General features: G+C 42.0%; 1 protein-coding gene across 5 annotated transcripts in view; it reads right to left on the bottom strand.

The window, feature by feature from the left end:
* adkb (adenosine kinase b) overlaps positions 1–20,179 on the bottom strand; it is a 126,173-nt gene that overhangs the window by 58,625 nt on the left and 47,369 nt on the right. For all 5 annotated transcript variants that reach the window (XM_005919625.3, XM_005919626.3, XM_005919623.3 and 2 more), the window contains 2 exons: positions 17,562–17,734; positions 12,808–12,916 (listed from right to left, as the gene is read on the bottom strand). In XM_005919625.3, the coding sequence (XP_005919687.1) occupies positions 12,808–12,916; positions 17,562–17,734 (282 nt within the window). The remainder of the gene's footprint in view (positions 1–12,807; positions 12,917–17,561; positions 17,735–20,179) is intronic.

The raw sequence follows: 20,179 nt of genomic DNA, 5'->3' as shown, positions 1-20,179 counted from the left end.
AAAACTTGACAGATTTATTATTACAGTTGTTTAACCTCTTCATAATCAAATCATGTTAGGGGTTCAAGGAGACACTCTCTCTCTCTCCCGCTGAATTACAAACATCTAAATTCTCGCTCTGTGGCTGGATCCAGTCACCCCATGCAGGCACATTTCCTGTTTACATCCAGCATCATTAAATCAAGTGTATGGGGGGGGGGATATTTAAAAAAAAATTACATGAATCACGCCACTATTTACACTTACAAGTCCCGTGTTAGAATCACAATAGGAAACTGCTTTTCACAGCCATTATGTTGTGCCTAGGGGAAATAACAGGGTACAAAGTTAGTACTCGCCCCTCGTTTTGTCCACTGAAACAGTCATAGCCTTTGTGGTACAAGCTGCACTGCTAACACTCAAAGAGCTGATTGGCAGGATACAAATTTATCACTATTAAAGTGAGTGGGCAAAGCCGCATTAATCCCACAGGCTATGTGTGACAGACAGGAAGGGTGACGTGCTGGCATATTGCGTTACATGTCCAGTAATTGCCGCGGCGCAGAGTGCTCACAGGTGAAATCGTAGCGTACAGTACGACGGCGAGCGAAGCATGTCATCGGGCCGACGGGAGAGGACTGTCATTAGCCGCGGGACGTTGATGATTGAGTAACACTCTTACTCTTTTGCTGCAGAGGAAAAACAACCAGATGCCTTCGGCACAATCAATACAGTTTGAGCGGCTGGAATTCAAATGGAGACTATTCTGGCTGCGTGACACGGGATGAATACACTATTACTTATTCTGGCTCCATTCAATGTCATCATCAGCCTTTACAGTGTCAGATCCGCTCAATAAAGGGCATTATTTCCAAAAGGATAAGCGCTGCATTAATCCTTTTATGCTGCTTTCAGCAGGATAGACTCTCCCATAGCTAATATTAATGTGCTGGGTGTCAAGAGTGAGATGGCTAATCCTGATAACTCAGGATGTACAGTCAACTTTGCAGATGGCTATCTGCCCCGCGCTAGCACTCCTAATAGGCACAGGAACAGGATGTACTTTTAATGCTGCACTTCCCGAATGTCGTCTTCAAAGAAAACGATAATTTTCAACGGGGCTTTCTGAACTGAGAAGATAAGCCAGGGAACGGGGGAGGACAAAATAAAAATGATGCTTGCCTCAGAGAGGAAAAATAGCTTCCTGATATAGTCCTAGCTCCCTCTTTAAAGCTGACACCTAGAACATACAGTTTATCAATTATACATGAAGCCAGAATCCATCTTCTGTTGGCAGCTTGTTTGGATCCGGCCCGAGCCCTCTGAGTGGTGAAATGTGTCTGGGAGCCCCCATCCCTCCTGTCGCCTTTTTCCACTTGCAGCCTGTCCTTAAATCAATCCCTTTTTAGGCCTGAATTTATTTTTCCTGTAACAAATCTGTCTTGGCAAATGATGTCACATAAGCGGGGAGAATGACAGCCTGATGTCTATGTGGGGAACATCAACCTTGCTCCAGCAGCCTCCTCCCAAGGTGAGTAATCATGCTGAGGAGCGGTGCAGAGTGTGGATGCCAGCCAGAGTCCAAACAAACCCAGAGTCTGTTGCTCAAGATAAACAAACCAATTAGGGGGAAGGCATGTTATTCCTCAGTTGGTGGGATATTTGCTAGATGGAAAATAATCAATGCATTCTTATTTCCACGGAGTGAAGCTGAAAAAGTCCTGAGCAGAATAAAATCTAGGCTGAGAGGCAGAGTAAAATTATTCATTAGAAAAAATAAATAAATAAATAAATAATGGGACTAAACTAGCTACTAGTCATGTAATTAATCCATACAGGCTCAGTGGAGAGGGGAGAGCACAGAGGGGAAGATTCATCAGAGCTTTTTTGCCCCCTTGCTCCCAGGGATACATGCCCTTCTTGTGTGGATGAGTCAGCTTACATCTTCTGACAACTGTGAGCCAAGGGCTTTGTCAAAAGGAACCACAGTTATTGTTTTGATTGGTCCCCCCTTGTTATGTTGGGAGCGCAAAATGCTTTCAAATGTGATTGCGCCACAGCATCTGAAAATAAAGCACGCACATATAGAACATCAAAAAAAGGACATGTCTGCTTTTTATTTACTGAGGACAATCATTTGGCACTTTGGCGCTCTCTCTGGCCTCTCCCCGACACTGGAGCGAGCAGCACTATCGGTAATTGCGGGGAGCGGCCTCGGTGGCCGGCCAAAAGCATTAGACAACTGGGCTCACGGTGCATGACATTCAAGCTGGCTAGTAACGACGGACGCTAATCAAAGCGTCTCTGGCCTCCCCGCGACAGTGTGACTGGAGGACTTTTGCCCAGTTGGGGTGATGTGCAGCTGCTCTGGCTGCCTTTCCACATTTCCCCCCGCAGGGCCTGGGCACCAGGCTAACCACTGGCACAAGACTTTAGATGCTGGAGAAACAAGAAAAAAAATGGCGGAGGCTAACAATAAAACACATGAAAAATAAATCAGAGCCAGCTTGTTAGCATGGCAGGGAGAGGAGCAAAGAGGAAAAGAGAGAGAGATGGGGACAGAGAGAGGAAGTCGGAGCGGGGGAAAAAAAAGAACTGGGTTAAGAGATTTAATGTGCTGCTGAAAATCTGACACTTGCCAGAGGTCCAAATGTTCCACCAGAGCAACGGCAGCCCTGCCGGCTAAGTCTCTTTAAAGCCTCCAAAGCTGCTTACAATATACACTTGAGAAACAATAGATAAGGTCAGAGTAGTAGCCTATGTCTGAGTGGGACCATGTATGAAAGATCAACACTTTCACACTGCGTGTGCTGACCTCAGGCATGCTGACGGCAACCCGGGGGAAAAAGACGTTTGTATTAATTCTGAAGCAATTAAGTGACTGATTAGACAAGTACACTTTTTTTTTCCAATTTCAGAAAGTAAAAACAGGGCGATGACAAAATCTGAACGATTTGAGGAAAGTATTGAATTGCAGTTTTGCCTTTGTGGTTTGATTTTGAATTAGTTCTGACTTTCTGTACCTTCCTACCTGAAAGACTAATAAAAACAGATCACGTCAAAGTAACTCAAGGGATACTTTTTGACATTTACTTGATACCATCTTGTTGCTTCGGCAGTAAGCTTAGCTTAAAGGGTCCTAAAGTCCTAAAGTAAAGAATTCCCACTAACAGATTGTGTAAAGTTGACTAATTAGTACATTTCATGTTGTTTGATTAATCCTTATGAAGACAGAAAAGATAAACCGCTTGAGAAAAAGCACTTACATTTTGGGAGTTTCGCTTATGTACGACTAAAAGCAGAGACTCAAAGAAATCACTGCTACATATTATTACTTAAAAAAAATTAGGTTGGCTTCACAATGCAGCAGATATTGGACTGAGATCAGCCACTAACTTAGGAAAGAATCTTACCATTAAAAAAATTCAAGAATGCATCATCAACACATGAATGAATCATTTGCTTTCAGGCCTGATTTATGAACTAATGTTTCAGATGAGACAGCAACTACTAAAAGCAGCTTACAACTCTAATTTCACTGTACGTCACATTACACTGCAACAACAAAACGAGCACAACAGAACTCCATCTGCCACATTCTTTTGAAGCGCTCTATATGGGTTAATTATTTACCAAGTTACATTCTCAAGGATTCAGACCATTAGACAGTCAAAATAAAACGACTGCTAGCCAATGCTTGTTACTTATAACTAATAATTAGAGAATATAAATTACCTTTTCTCATGATAACTCGGTAAAAATATTACTACAGCCTCCTCGGTGGTTGCCCAGAGATTGCACTGAATTTTGTGGCTGTCAGAGACAAATACACCATCTGCTGCCAAGAAGTTGAGCATGCAACACCCTCAACCCTGGGATACCTGTGCAATCGCTTTGGATTGGCTGCAATCACTGTCAAACAGACTGGAGAAGATGTGCAAATAACTGCTGCCTAATACCTAAGCGGAGACAGATTACCGACAAGTTGCAATCAATCTTAAACAGTCTGCGCTGATGGCCAACTCATCTGTGATCCAGCTCTTTGCAGTTGGACTCTCAACTCAACTGGTAGCCAGCTGGTTGTATTAAGTTCCCATGTCCTTTTGCATCTAAATCACTGAGGAATTTATGTATTGCTGTTTTAGGATTCTGAACTCTTTTTGAAGGTCTCCACCGAGGCAGCTTGGAAAGATCGGTCCCCTCGAGTTCTGAAACGAGTAGGGGGACCACTAAAAGGTTTCGATTCGATGACCTCAGGTTATGAGAAGAGGTATGTATATGAATCAAATCAGCAATATAGGGAGAAGCCTGTCCCTGTAATGCTCTAAAGGTTAAAACTAAAATTTCAAAATGGAACCTAAATCTGACTGCTCATATGAGCTACCTTTTTTTAAGTAGTAGTCAGTAGTCCCGCTGAAGAGTTTTGAACAACCTGTAGATGAGCTAGCCCTTACTTGTTTAGATAAGTAAACAGACTAGTACAGTAGCTGAGTCTTGTAGAGATAAAAGCATGGATTATCATCTCAAGGTCATTTGTTGACACGATAGATATAAGTTTTGAAATGTTCCTCAAGTGAAAAAAAAAAGCATGTTCTTACTATTTGATTTAAATTTCCCTCTAAAGAAAAAGCTTAATCAAAAATAATACCTAGATTTCTAAGGTTATGCTTCTGTGAGTAACCTAAATCACCCACTTGCTGTTTAATATCAGACTGTCCGGTACAATAATCAAAGTTTCAGTTTTGTCTGGGTTTAGCTGTAAGCAAATGTTGTTCAACCATTGTTGAATGTTTAATGTCTGATTAAGTCAATCAGAGCAGAGAACTATGAACTTCAGAAGGTTTAAATGAGTAGTAGAGCATTGTCTGGCCTAAAGGAAAAATGTATATTAAAAACAGAATAGGTCCCAGCATGGAGCCCTGAGGAACTCCACACAGCAGCTCTGTGGATTCAGACATGATCTGGTTTGCAAACACACTAAAATTGTATTGTATTATAAAGGTAAAGACCCTGCAGTAGTAGAGCAAAAAAACCCAACAATCAGATGAGCCCCCATGGGCAAGCAATTTGCGAAAGTAGAAATGAAGAATTCCCTTTTCACAGGAAGAAACCTCCGGCAGAGGCAGGAAGGATTGAAGGTAAGGGGAGGGAGACAGGACAATTACATCCCACACAGAATTAAAAGATCTGAAATAATAAAAAAAAAACCTTCTGGAATACAATGTCAGTAAATTCATTATAAAATACTGTACATCAGCCTCAAAAGTCATTATTGTCATTTTAATTCACTGTGTATCCAGCATAAAATGACAGAACAAAGCTGTGCCCTAGCTTATTGTAGATCATAAACAAATTAAAGCATAAAAGGAAAAATGAAACCTTGCAGAAGGAAACAATTCTCAGAGAACAGTGTCCCACATCTGCTGAACAGAGATGCACATCTGTGGTGATTCTTTGTAGGCCTCTTTCAGAAACTGTCACAGTGACCTCAGTGCTACAGATGGTTTGTGGCGAGGAGACGATTCCAGCAATATTTACTCAGTCAAGGCTTTATTCTCCAGCGTGATAATGTAACACCGTCTGACACTTAACTCTACTCACTATCTTTGCCCAGGAGACATGCTATCCTAAAGCGTTTGCGGTTCCATCATGTGAATCTTAATCAGATACTTAGCCAGTAGAGCAGGTTTTTACTCTCCCTGGTGAGAGTATCAACACATGGCCATCAGGCACAATTCACAGCCGCAAAGTGGCTATTTATTTTCTGCTCAGCATTACTTGACAAATAATTACTCAGTCTATTCAATTAAGCCGTGGAACTCACACAAATGGCCACAACATCCCAGTGTAGCACTGAAACATTATTCCACGTTTTACAACTCGGTCTCATGAATAAAAAGGCACACACATGGCAGGTGCTTTGATGCCTAGGGAGCGAGGGGACAAGGTGATGGCAAGCAGAAATATCATTAAGTCCGAACTATTTCATCCACAGGAAAACAGCCTTGTTGTCGGTGGAGCAGATGCGCAGAGTAATCTGGGATGAAAGGACATGGTGTTTTCCCGACTGCAGAAGAAAAACAGTTTTTACAAGGTGACGTGTGTAGAAGCAGAGAGTCGCAATGCTGCTAGAGCACTATGGACCGCATCCTGGGAGCTTACCACAGGTGCAAAACAATAGATTTTTAATTGCGTTTATTATTTTTTATTATTAATTTACAGATCCAACCGAGTCACAAATAGCAGACTGATGATTTCTGTGTAATCAATGCATCAGTGAAGGGGTATCAGAGGTATTTAATGTGAGTTTCTTGTTTGTTTGTGACTTTACCACCTTTGTTTTTTACTTTTTTTTTTTTACTTCAATTAGCTTTATTTTGACCTCAGCGGCAGAGAGAAGAAGTTAGGAGGACTGTGAATGACAGCTAAAGACAATGCAACTGTCACAATGAGATTAAATGAATAAAGTTTTTAACAAAATAACTATATAACATTAAAAACAAAGTTTTTCTTTGTTCCATTGGTATTTTTTAATCTAAGAATAAATATAAATTCAACAAAGGTATTTGTATTTATGTATTGATTATATTTTGTTTTATGAAGCAATGCTTGAGTAAAGCTAACTGAGTATCACAGCTTACTAATTTAACAATGGCATCAAACTAATATTCCGCATTGACTGAATCCTCAGTCAAGGTTCCTGCAACTATACAGGAATGAAAAAAATCCTTTTAAACTTCACACAGAAATCTGTGCACAACAATAAATACATAAAGATCAATACATAACCCACTGCGTACGATGAGAACTTCCTCTCTGTAATAAACAAGGTGAAATCTTGACATCCTGAAAACCTTCAGCACAACAACACATTTCCTTTGTCAAAGATTACACTGTAAATATAGAATAAATGGGCAAACAGAACAATCACTAGTGAGATAAAAGTACATTATCTCTCTACCATCCATCCGTTTTCTTCCTCTGATATTTGTGGTGTGGGGCTGGAGCCGGGTTACCGGTCAGCCATTGCATTGCATTCAATGGTAATGCAATATTAAGCGACTGGACTTTTTTAATATTCTTGAAGACGTCCAGTCGCTTTTCTTTTTTGGATCCTTAGATTACCATGACCTGAATGACTGAGAATCTACACAGACACAATAATACAAATTATAGGACTGTCAAAGAGATCAGTCTGATTACATGATAGTAATTTGTGATAGACTATTTGTGTGCCGTTTAGAGAGGTTAAGTAAGAAAGCCGTTGCACACCACAGCAATCGCCATCTGCTGGGCTCTAGATAGAAATAAGGTTTTTTACTGGCTTCATATTTCTGAATTCGGCTTACATCCACCTACAAGGTCAACTTAATGATTTATTGGAAAGAAATTGACAAAAAGCCTCAAAACTCAAACATATGAGTTATACAAGTGTATATGTGTATTGTCAACATATGCAAAATGCCATATGTTTTAAAATATTATGTCCCATATGACCTCTGACCTCTCCTTCAAGATCAATAAATTGATCCAAAGTGATAATAAAGCTATTTAGCGCTACTTAAATAATAATGAGCTTTCAGACTGACAGGAACATGGTGGCATGTACATTACTGTAACAGGTTATAACTTTTTAAATACATAATAGTTTCAATACACGAACAATGTTCCTGAATAAGTTTGTTTTTTTCATTTCTTTAACAAAACAAACTTGTAATGAAAACCTTTTTTCACCTGATATTTATTATTAAAAATGAAAATAAAAAATGAAAGCTAAACATGTACTAGAGCCACATAAATAAAAAATATAATATTAAAACAGCTTTCAGCAAGCAGATAACTTTATAAATAAGTTTTCACTGCACTAAAAACTTACAAGTCCGATAAAAGCAAACAAAACAAAATAAATATATTAAATACATCTTACTGCTAGAAAGTGAGCTGCCTTGTCAGAAGTTACTGAACTTTCATTTTTGTATCTATTAAACGCACACAACGCATAAAATGAGACCAAATACCAGCAGCCATGGAGTGGATGCTGCATTTATTAATTCCCTTGAAGGAATTTTGAAGAGAAACTTTACAGTGGATAGATCTCACATTCAGAATTCAGACTCCATTTTTAATATAATGCAGTAGTCTAAGTTGGTACACATTATTTATGTTCTAACAGTAAACACTGTAAATCAAAATCAATACACGAGGGCTCCAAGTCCAAGAGAAATTTTACTTTTAATGCACTACTGCTTTTTTTACTTAACCAAAAACATCTAAAAACTGTCTGCCAAATCTGACACGGCAAGAACGAATCGAGTCTTAAGGATAATTGTAAACAACCTAAATAAATCCCACAGTGCAGTAAAAGCCACAGTGTCTCAGCAGCCAGTGTCTCTGCCCTCTTCACCCTAATTTGCCACACTCCGCCCACTCAGGCCTGCAGCACCGTGGAGCTGGCTGATCCTCCAGCCGGGCCGGGCCAGCCCATACGTCCCACTGGCACAGGACATCCCGCCAGGAGCCAATCACCAAGCCTGCGCTCCTGACAGCTCATTACCACTCAATTAGGCAGGTGCACCTCCATGCACAGTCTTCTGACAAATACAGCCCTCCCAGATGCATGTTTAACATTCAAGAGAATTATATAGTGACAGCAAACAGTAAACGCCTCACCCTTATCACTTGATTGCCTCAAGATTGAAATCCTATAATTGGCCTAGGCCAGCGGGAGAAAAAAATAAATTAGCCAATAAATATGATGCAGTCGACTTGTAATTGAACAATTATGAATTCATATTCATAAGATGTTTGCTGCCAATTACAAAATGCCATCTGATTAGGCGCAATTTGAAATGACATTGTTCCACGCTAAAGACACTGTGGTGTCAGCCTAATAAAGAGGAGACACATCATAGCAGTAGCTCGGCCACCGACATGACCTCCAGAGATGAGAGACATGCTGACACAGTGGCTTGGCTGGTGACAGACGGGATTTGGCACCCATTGCTCTTTGTCCCCCCTTCAAAACCTACCGCTTACGCTCGCGTGCACCGAAAAATATCAGCGCCGAGGGTTGACTTTCACAAAATTTAACACCAGTGGGCACAGATTGTACACATAACAAAACACAAGCAAGGCAAAAATTTAAAAAAAAAATCTCGATCCCTTGAGAACAGATTCTAATCAAGATGAAATGATTTACAAATCTATTTAATAAGGCTTGCCAGAAGTCAAACTTGGCATGTAAATGCGGTGGGGATTAAATTTCATCGGCAACCAAGACTGTAACTGATCGCCTGCAGACAAAGGGGGAGCCTGCCAGATTTTTTTCTCCCCCATCCACTTCTATTCCCTCCCTCTCCCTCTTTTTTCTTTTTTTTCCTCTCCAGTGCCTGCGTTTTGCCTCGTGATCCCTCCCTGGCTGTGTGGAAGGACAGGGGCAGTGCAGAGTGGTGCAGTACAGAGTGTGGAGGAAAGAGAGAGAAAAGACAGAAAAGGAGAGGCGGGAAGGAGAGAGGAGATGGAGATGGAGGAAGGGAGGAGATAAAGAATGGTGGCGAGAGGAGGAGTAAGAAGGAGAGAAGGGTAGAAAAGCAGGAGAGAGGGAGATCTCAAGGTCAGTGTGAGGACAGTGTGGTCCTCTGAGTTGGACAGAGACACAGCCGCAGTCACCTCTGTGCTAATCAGCCCTTCGGCTGGCTGATGAGGTGTCAGTTAGACATGTGTGTGTGTGTGTGTGTGTGGAAAACCTTTCCCTTTGCTTTTTTGGCTGCAAAATGAAGGGGGCTGGTCGGGCGGAGTAACAATGTGTGTGTGTGCGTGCACCACTCTGGGGTGTAAGCAGGCTGACGTGCAGCTTGTGGTGCCAGTACTGCGCTTTTTTTCTGCTTTTGCCTTCCCTTTCTCCTTTTTTTTCCTTGCATATTATGCTACAGTGAACTCAGCTTTCCCCTGCAGTGAGGGCAAGAATACAACTGCCAATTAATGCTATATGCGGTGTGCCAGTGTTAACAGTGTGAGGCATTATAGTTCAACTTGCTGTGCTGTTTGGAAAAAAAAAAACTGGGAAAAAAAAAGGGCGGGCTAGCCATTTTCCTTGGGCGTGGCTAACCTCTTGCAGGCTAACGTGGATTGTGCTCCCAGCGCAGGGTGCAAACGAACAGCATCCGCAGCTGTGATTAGGTTTGTGACCTAACAGCTCTGCAGCTTGTGTCTCATTGGGTGAGTTTTGCGTATGAGGCCAATTGGCAGAGGCGAGCGTCTCCTCCGTCTATCCTTGGGTTATTTCTGACCATCTGTGCCCAGTCATTAACAGGCCTTTTCACAGTCAATTGTCTTGTTCGTCTCCCCTCTTCCCCGTTTCTGTTGGTTTCACTGTGCATGACCGTGAGGTGGAGCTTCTTCTTCTTACTTTTTGTTTTTTTTCCCCCTTGAATTTAAATGGCAGAAGTTAGGAGAGGCCATTTTATTATCCAGGGCTAAGGAGAGCTGTGGAGACGTAGGTTAATTCAAAGTGGCATCATGGAGGATGCATCAAGCAGCGGAGATCAAATTACAGGGCAAAGCCCTCGGTGGTAAAAACAAGCTAGTGGTATGCTGCATAATGTGTGTGTGTGTGTGTTTAACAGCATCTGTGTGTGTGTGTGTTTGAGAGACTAGAGAAAAAGAGAAGGGGGACACAAGGAGGAATAAAAAGGAGAAAGAGGAGGATGAAGAGGGGGGTAAAGGGATAGGGATGGAAGGAAAAGTGGGAGCAAAAAAAAAGGAGAGGGAGAAGAGGCTAACTGGGCCAGTGTGCACATGCACACATCACCCCCTCCAATTAGAGTCACTCACCCCCCCCCCATCCGCCCCTTCTTACAATACATCACCCTCCATTTCTGATGTTTACAGTCGTCGGGGAATGAAATAACTGCACACATCACTGCAGCAGCGACATTGAAAAAAAAAAAGAGAGATCTCCTCTGCCTGAAATGCATTTAGCTATTCCTTCTTCCCCCTCATGCTTTTGTTATTGGTCTTTGTGCAATGATTTGCCTAAGGACCCAGATTTCCTAGCAACAGCCTGCCACCAAACATTTGGCAGGAGTTCAACATTCTCTCTCTTTGTGAGAAATGGCAGTGCTGCCTCCCTGCTCTGTGTCTGCCACCAGCCCTGCTGCTGCCGCCGCCGCCGCTGCCGCTGCTGATGCTGGATGAGCCAGACTGGCTGCAAGAGCCCTCTAATAATTCTGTTTTCATCCAATCACACCACATAGTAGCAGGCACCTTGAGAGCCTCTGCCAGGATTCATCAATCACCTCTTTAACACGCATGTTCAGACAAACACAGAGGCATGTGCGAGCAAACAGAACGCGAACGCACACACTCTTGCGCGCGCACGCTCTTGTGCGCTTTCCGGTAATTAAATTTACAGATTAGAGCGAACAAAGCTACGTATACCACTACAGCAGTAGTTTAATGAAAATCAACAAAGCACATTAATGCATAGCAAAGGTTGGTACAGTGAGCGGGAGAGAGGGAGAAGATGTAAAATCTGGCCGTAAATTGGGTAAATACATCTGAGTGCTCTCGACAAGGTTAATGGAGAGAGGAGGCCTTAGTGAACGCTGGTCTAGACACGCCACACAGTATTAAGTGGGAATAGCTGTGGCAGTGTATCTGGCTAAGTACTTTAGAAGTGCGAACGGGACTCTAATAAAGCGAATGATCCCCCTGTTTTGACAAAGAGGCCCAGGAGGGACGCTGAACACCACGTTTTAGATTCCAAGCACTGACAAACACCCATTTGTGGCCCTTCTATCCCCCCTTCCAAATCCCACGGAAGCTTTTCCCCTGCGCGCTACGCTGTCGGATGTGGGCAAAACCCAACTGCCAATTTGCAGAGGATGTGCCATGTTTGCTAATGCGAAGCAGAGGCTAAAAATGAGACCACACAAACTCTGGAGGATGGACTGACTGATCTGCTTTCTGGCACGACCACTGAAAGATTCTTTTTCCTCCCCTCTAATAAACAATTTTTCGTTTGGTATTTGTTTCTTCGACTGGGCGGCTAATTATGAAACCTCCATCATTATTGCACTGCGATGCACTCGTGTTTAGAGGACTTGTGGGCAATGGGGAGGTGGGTGGGGGGAATTGGGAATATCACTTGGGACAACATGCCAAGGAGTATGCTGAATGCTGAGCACTAACGCTGATTTATGTTGATAATGAACTGCTTAAAGACGTGGAATGCAGCGCAATTTCAGGGCTATCGTCTTGACTTGAGATCAGAGAAAATGTCGATCTGCCGGAATTAAATATAATCCCAAACAGTGAAACATGAGCATAGCAGGCCATCCCACTCCAGAAGCTGTAAGTAAAGACATTACCTCAGTGGGCGCAGCTCGAGCGTGTGTGAATATCTAAGCGCACATCTGTCCTCCTCAATCTGTGCGTGTGTTTTGTCTGTAAGGAGAAGATTGCGTGGGAGTGGGGGGTTGGGAGCTAAAACCGAATGAACTTGCATAATCAATTTTCACACTTTCACAGCACCTGTTGGCCTGTCTTCACGTTAAAAGAAATGAATGAATGCATTACATGTAGAACAATTTCACACTATGTTGCAGCTTCGCGCACAAAGACCTGGGGGAAAAAATAGGGGGAAAATGGAGCTGTATTGTCTCAATAGGTAACATAGCTCATTTCACTCGACAAAGGATGAATGGATATATTGACAATGCAGAAGGCGTGCTGAGGCATTTCCTGAATAAAGCCTCTTAACATTTTGTCCTCCTCTGGCAGTGGAGTTGGGGAACAGTCATTTTGAATGTAGAGGGTCTCACTTACCGCAATATAATAGACCTTGGCTTTCTTCACCAGCTCCCAGTTGCTGTCCAGGTCCAGGTGTTTTTCCTTTTTGTAGCAGTTTGCCGCTGCCAGGTTAGCAACAAGGGACCTGCCGAGACAGACCCCATAAATCTTCTGCCTCGCTTATCATCCATCTTAATTTTGTCTCAAAAACATCCTTAAAAAACACTCAGGCCTCAGACTTTCCTTTGTTCTTTTGTGATATATAAGGATGATAATAGTTCCTAAGAATGTCTGAGCCAAGGTGAATTAAAGTCTATCTGGATCTCTTTATTTTTCCTTTCTTTAAAAAAACGGTGCTATCTCAAAAAGAAAAAACACACCAAAGAAAGGAGATTAAACAAGCTGAGGGGTTTTCAAAGCCAAAAGAGAGACACCCTAAAATTATTCATATCATATTATCACCTGTAAAAGTTCTGCATAGATAACAAGGGTGGGAAAACAACAGAAAGAGATTACTAAATGAACACTTGAGTAGTGAGTGGTGGGAGCTGGAAAGTGAAGCAGGTGGTATTGTCTTAACACAGCTCATTAGCCAGTCCTCGTGCACTGTATCTTTATGAGCGGCCATCAAAATGAGTGCAACCATCATAGCTACTTAGGCGAAAACTGCTAGGCGACCATATGACAGGAGGGTGTTGCTACACGAAGGTCTGTTCTCACATGGCGAGAAAAAAAAAAAAGAAAAAAAAAAGCTGCTCTCCGTGGTTAGTGTCAAAGAAAAGAGTAACAGTGTGCTAAGCTGATCAGCGTGTGATGATGAAGGCTACGATATGGCAGCTGAATTGGGACCGTGTTTGACCGGAGCTGCCGTAATGGACTCAAAAGGTTGCTACGAGCGTGACAGACAAAACGAGTGTTGTTAACTGAGAAAGTCCAACGGACGTGAGCAGAGCAAATAACCATTATGATGTGACATATTTAAGAGGACAAGCTGAAGTGCCACAGTGAGGCACTCCAGGTTAAAACGCTCATTAGGAATTTAACAAAAAGGAAAGAAAAGAAAACTAGGAAATCCAGAGGAATGATTTCTAGTTTTATCAAAGTGGAATAACTGTGACGCATCGATTTCTGTTATAACTCAGTCAAACTAGAGTGAAAATAGCTGAGATTGAGTGTGCGACCACTTTAAATAGTACGGGTCAGCTGGAGGAAACCTGTCGCCAAACACTTGGAGAGACTTCAATTGCTCTCACACAGATTGGTGAAGGTTTGCAAATAGTTGCCATCTGGTTTATAAGCGCATACAGTCTGTGAACAGGTTGAAATCAATCTGTCAACCAGCACCAATAAGCGCAACTCTTATGAGACGCCTGTCTTTGCATTACTAGACTCGACTCTACTGGCTGACAGTTGCTTGTTTTTTTGTTATATTCCTACAGATGAGGACAGATTCACTGCCTTTGGTGAATCTCTCAAATTCCTCTAGATCCGATGATAGTTTGGCACGGACCTTACAGAATTCCAAGACGATGCTTTATGAAGGCCAGTCGGTAACTTTTACTTTAATCTTCTGGAGGTAGTTCTTCACCATGAGCAACGATGATGTGTTGGAAAACAAGGCGATGACCCAGACTCTGTTTTTCTGCTGACTGCTTGAGGTTTTCTTTTAAAATCTTCCCGTATCCTTCTTCCTTCATGATTCCTTCCACCTTGACGAGATTCCCATTTCCAGGCACACTAAGGCATCCTCACAGCATAATACTCCCACCACCGTGTTTCACTGTGGGGACATTCTCTATCTCCGAACATCAGCAGCATCTCTGTGGCCAAAGAGCTCTAATTTTGTCTCATCTGATCAAGGGACACATTTCCAGCGTGCATATTCTTGCTTAGTATACTTTACTCTGGCTTAAAAGTGTTTCTGCTGCAGAAGTGGACTTTTCCTTGCTGTTCCTCTTGTGCAGGGTTTTAGTGATTGTTTTCTTTGACTTCATTCCTCAAGTCATTCAATGGTGTCTCGGCAGTTTTTCTGGGGTCTTTAGACACATCTCTCACTAGCTTTCTTCCCAGAATCTTTGAAATTTCCACTTCCTACTTCTGCCAGGCTTGTTCTGTACTGTGTGGCCTTCTTTGAAATTTCTTGATGATACTTCTCACTCCAGTCCTTGACACTTGGAAACACTATGATAACTAAAGATAAAGTGTGAACTGGTTTCTTTTGTTTTTGGCATGATGTTTTCTCAAGTGACAGCTCAAACCATTGCTAAAGTTTTTATACTGTGTGTAAGCTAGAAGATAACCCTCAGTTTCAACTTGATTTTATAAGCTTTGAGCATTACAAGTTAAAGCACATGATTGCACAGCAGTGGTTTGTGCCATGGCTCAATAAAAAGATCAGGTGTTTAATAATATTGACCCGAGTGGTTTTATCTGAAATAATTCTGTTATTGTGTACACGCAGAAATAATTTACACTTTCTAAAGAAAACTGGTATGTTTTGAAATGCTATGTTGAAAATCCCAAGTGCAGAGTTACCAAGTGGCTGTGTCATTTTGCAGTTAAATTAACGCCCTGCAGCAACAACATAACTGCTTGTGAAGGCATTTCTGTTTCAGATGAGGTTCTGGCTCTGCTCTGAATGTAAGTAGTTAATGTGAATTTCTGTGTATGTGACCAGCAACAGATTTGTGATTCTTTTCAGTTTATCACAAAGAAATTCCACGTAATTATCAACTTGACGCCAGTCAGCTGCAAACCGATAGCAGCCCGATTCCATCGTATCGCCTTTTCATCCCATCTTTACGCACGAATGTCACTTTGAAGATGGCAGCTGACTGTGAGTGGTTGCAGACCTGGTCCTCATCTTCGAAAGAAAAATTTCGAAGCCAAAGAGACCACAAGTTCATTGCACACAGTTGTTGCATTTTTGGTCGTGCTGCGGTCTCAAACTATTGTTTTCCCTTGTGAAACTGTAGCAATTATGCTATAGAAAACCAGTGAATGTGGTGAACAGGCTGTGTACACTCCAACAAACTGGCAACACAACAAAGGAACGGTTCACCCTCATAAACAAAATACTCAAGTTTTTCCACTGGCATGTAGTGCCATTTATTCATCTCCATTGTTTGGTTGTGAGACACCCAGCTTTGAAGATATTAGCTGTAGCGACATCTGCCTTCTAATGAATAAAATTGAACAAAATTGTTTCATCGTATTTACATCTGTTTTTTAGAAAACCGGACCTGATTACTCCAAAAAATAAAAAAGAAATCCACAAACTAGTCGTCATGTGTTTAGTGTATTTGTAATTTCCCTTCTACTGAACTACACCCCCTCCAGCCACAGAAGTGCGCATCATTGTTCACTTCAACAATCATTCCTTTTGTAAAGTGATATATTTGCTGGGTGTAGTTTGGCAGAGAGAAAATAAGCATTACTTTTACATTATTAACTTCCACAACATTCAAGAGAAGCCAGACATTTCTGCAACAATATCTCCAAAACTGGCAACTCACACCAAAGATGGATAAATAAATAAGCTATGGCTTTAAGTATTAATAATGTAATGAATCTAAGCAATTAATTTACAGAGGTTCTTGCCAGTGCTTAATAATATATTAAGTTATGCTAAGGTCATCTTAAAACTAAGCTACAGAAAATAACTGCTGACAGGCTAGCAGCATCTTTCACCAAACTGGGAGTTTTTAAACGTGAAAATTATCAGCAAGATCTTCACACAATCTAAAATATTTAAATATTTTAAATATCTGCACAAATTATTGCGGTTTTCTGCATTGAAAAGTTGATATAAAGAAATTTGCGGCTGCAATTACTATGCAAAAACTCAGAGCTCCTGGAGAGACTGGCTGATTGAACCCCTGATTACACTTGTAAGATTTTAATAAACTAATTTCTTAATAGCTAAAATGTGATTATTCAACGTAGGGCATCTGCACAGATTGGGACTCAAACTGTCAGATTTTAGTAAAGGAGGCAGGTTTTTTTTCTGTATCTTTGAAGACTTGCACTAATCAAAGCCTTAGGGCTGTGACACACTGGCTCCCAGTACTTCAAAGCCATCACCCTTCCAATCTGGCCCTGCTGGCGACCTTTCCTCTGGCCTCCTGAGCTGTCTGTTAAACACCTGTAAGAAATATTACAGAGCTCGTCTCCCTGAGCACGGCACCTGACCTTTTCAGGTGTCAGAGCCCACATCAAACAATCCCACTAAGACCATTCAGCAGGGCTGACTCCCGGGGCGGTCAGGGTCCAGGCGTTGACTGACTGACAACTCCAGTAGCAGCGGATAAAGGGCTGTAAAGGAAGGGAGTGTTTGAAGGAGGTGGTTATTGATCCACACCTGGTCTATCATGAACTGGAGCCCTTAATGTTAGTGTTATTTGTGTATCTGTGTGTGTGTGTGTGTGTAGGCTGTGACCTGACGATGCTGGCGTGAGAGTCACCAGAGAGGCTAAAGCCCCTTTTATAGTCGAGAAGGCTGACAGGTGAGAACTGGGATAGCCCAGGCATCCCTAACACATTGCTACTGTCAGCCTATAGATGGATGACAACCCACTGGGACGGCAGAGACTGAGTGGGGGCCTGGAAAAACACGCTCAAGCTGTTCCTTTTCCTTTTGATGTGTGAGCTGAGCTATGATTCCCTGTTATGACTTCTAGCCCCGAGAAGTCAACTGCTTGCCCGTGGAAGTCAAAAATGAACCAAAATGACTCTCTTAAAGCCGGGTTACGGGTTACTCCTTGGTCAAGGATAAATGAAAGGTTGCAAACCTATTGTCTCCCGTGATACAGGCTGCACAGGTACCAGTCGGCTCCTCGTTTTGCTCATAGTAATGGGCATCGACATGGGCTTCTTCGGCCTTCTTCTTTAGGATCTCGCCAAAGCGGTCTTTCCCGATGCACCCGAAGAAGGTAGCCACCTTATGGGGCTTCTGGAGCATCCACTGGGAAGGAGAAAATGAAAACAGTTACACAGAGCTCAGTTTACAAAATATAAGTCTGTTTGAGGGGTCAAGTTCAGCTAAGGCAGATGGCACACAAACTGTAGCTTCACAGCAAACATACTGCTTGTGATATATGAGGGCTGCGAGCTGTCGTAAACAGCCCAAGACCAATTCCACTCCGCACAGAGGCACTATTCTCATCCAAGCACTCCTTCCTCCATGTGTGCTAAAAACAGTCTCATCTCCTTATTTACACAAACCCCATAATTCAAGGCTTCATCCTTCTTATGCAAACACAGACTCTGAGTGTGTGACAGAGTATGCAGCCGCTACCGCAGGACACTCCCCGAACTGCTCGCTGGACAATTTTTGGTCCTGACAGTCTTGATGTACTCAGTGACTTTTACCTGATGAGGGAAAAGGGGGTGGGGGCTGCTCAAATTCTACAGCGCTCAGGTTTAACCTCCAAAGATTTATTGACGTACAGTACGTGCTGCTGTTTGCTCGTTTTATTGCAGACTCCTGTTTTGTTGCTGACGGGGGCCCCTTGTGAATGAGATGTTGCTGCTTTTGGGGATGACCTGTATATGTGTGAAATTAATCATTTCACACGACCAAACAGCGTCTCGGTGGGGGAAGAAAAATGCATTTTCATCAACCGTCTAGAGAAGCTCTCCTCTGTTTTTTGCTTTTTTGCGTTCCCCCTATGCCCCACCCTTCTGGTCTCCAGGTAAGTAGTTCAGATGAAAATAAAAAATAAGGAGGAAAAATAAAAATAAAAATATCCAGGAAAAGATTCATTACATCGCACAAAGCTCACCTGTGTTTCCAGACTAAGGTTGACAATTTGCAAGCGCAGCTGATCAGGGCATAGAGTTTTTTGACTATCTATCTCTGTTTTATGAAACAAAGAAAACTTCTTGCCTTGTTTACAGCCAATTTACCTCTTCATGACTAACGCGAGGGATGGCATAAATCCCATGTTAGCATTCTATTAGAGGCCAGTCAATTTTTAAGCTTTTTAAGAGACAAAAAGAAAGCTGTACTCATAAATACACGTTGATTTTTGACTTATTTGTTGTATGGCTTTTCTAATAAATTAATGACCTCTCCAATAAACAGACGTTGGGAGAGATGGACATCACCGTTCCACCTAAATGTGTTTTACACCAAAAGGAGAGAGAGAAGTTGCAAGCACAGCATGCTGTGGAGGTCAATTTTAATTTGTGTCTGCACCTTCAGCCTCAAGATATGAAAGATCATACTTATCTTTTGTTATCTGAGAAGGGGTCTCCTTTGCCAGAGAAACAAAAACGTGAAGAAACAGCAATACCGGCATCCAAATAAAATGTAATTAGCAGATTAGACATCAGACCCTCCGGTCTCCAGATAACGAGCTGGCTACACATCAACAACAACAGCTGGTTACAAGTTAACGTTATGTTAGCTAATGTTAGGCTCTAGTGTCCTTAAAAAAAACTATTTGACTACATTCTCACTTTGTTTGAGAGAAGAGTCCAACAATGTTAGAAGCTAAAGCAGGCAAACATTGGCCGCCCCTCCCTGAGCCTGGTTCTGCCGGAGGTTTCTTCCTGTTAAAAGGGAGTTTTTCCTTCCCACTGTCGCCAAAGTGCTTGCTCATAGGGGCTCATAAGATTGAGTTTTTCTCTGTATGTATTATTGTAGGGTCTACCTTACAATACAAAGCGCCTTGAGGTGACTGTTGTGATTTGGTGCTGTGTAAATAAAATTGAATTGAATTAAATATTACACAGTTTCACAGCCTCCTCCAGAGTAAATAGCCATGGACACATATTAACAGCTGAGGTAAACAGTGTACTTACGGCCTACACTCACTACAGATGAACGGCTAGAGTTGCTAGGATTATGCACTTGAATTGGGAGGGCTAGGAAAATAGAATTCAGTTGACTGCAATCTAGGATCTACTGACATCTCATGGCGAGATTTTATAAACTGCAACTTTAAAGTTAGCATTGCAAGGGGCGTGGCTACATTTCACCTGTTATGAATCTGATTAAATCTTGACCTCTAAGTTGTGTTTGTCACTTTTGGAACTAATATGCACTAACAGCCTATCCCAAAAGTTTGTGCTTCACTTTTTGTGAATAAAATCAATTATTTTTTTAATTATTTTTAGTTTTTTACTTCGCACTAATTAGCAGGTATTTGTTTTTGTGTGCTGTCAATGGATCATCATCTTCTTCTTTCCGCTGATCCTATTGGGGTGACCACATTGGATCATCTGCCTCCATCTCACTCTATCCCTAGCATCGTCTTCTGTCACACCACTAAACCTTTGAGCAACTATCAAAACAATTCACAACAGCTGATTTTGGTTTTTGTGGTGCGGTTTTTTTTTTCAGGAAAATAAATAATCGCCTTTTATTTTCCAGACTAGGCCTTAGGAAATGAACAGTTATAAT

This window comes from Haplochromis burtoni, unplaced genomic scaffold (genome assembly GCF_018398535.1).
Source record: "Haplochromis burtoni strain Fernald_Lab_line unplaced genomic scaffold, NCSU_Asbu1 Contig_37, whole genome shotgun sequence".
Lineage (NCBI taxonomy): Eukaryota > Metazoa > Chordata > Actinopteri > Cichliformes > Cichlidae > Haplochromis > Haplochromis burtoni.
Note: the sequence above shows the minus strand (reverse complement) of the source record. Positions and strands in the feature narration are given on the sequence as shown.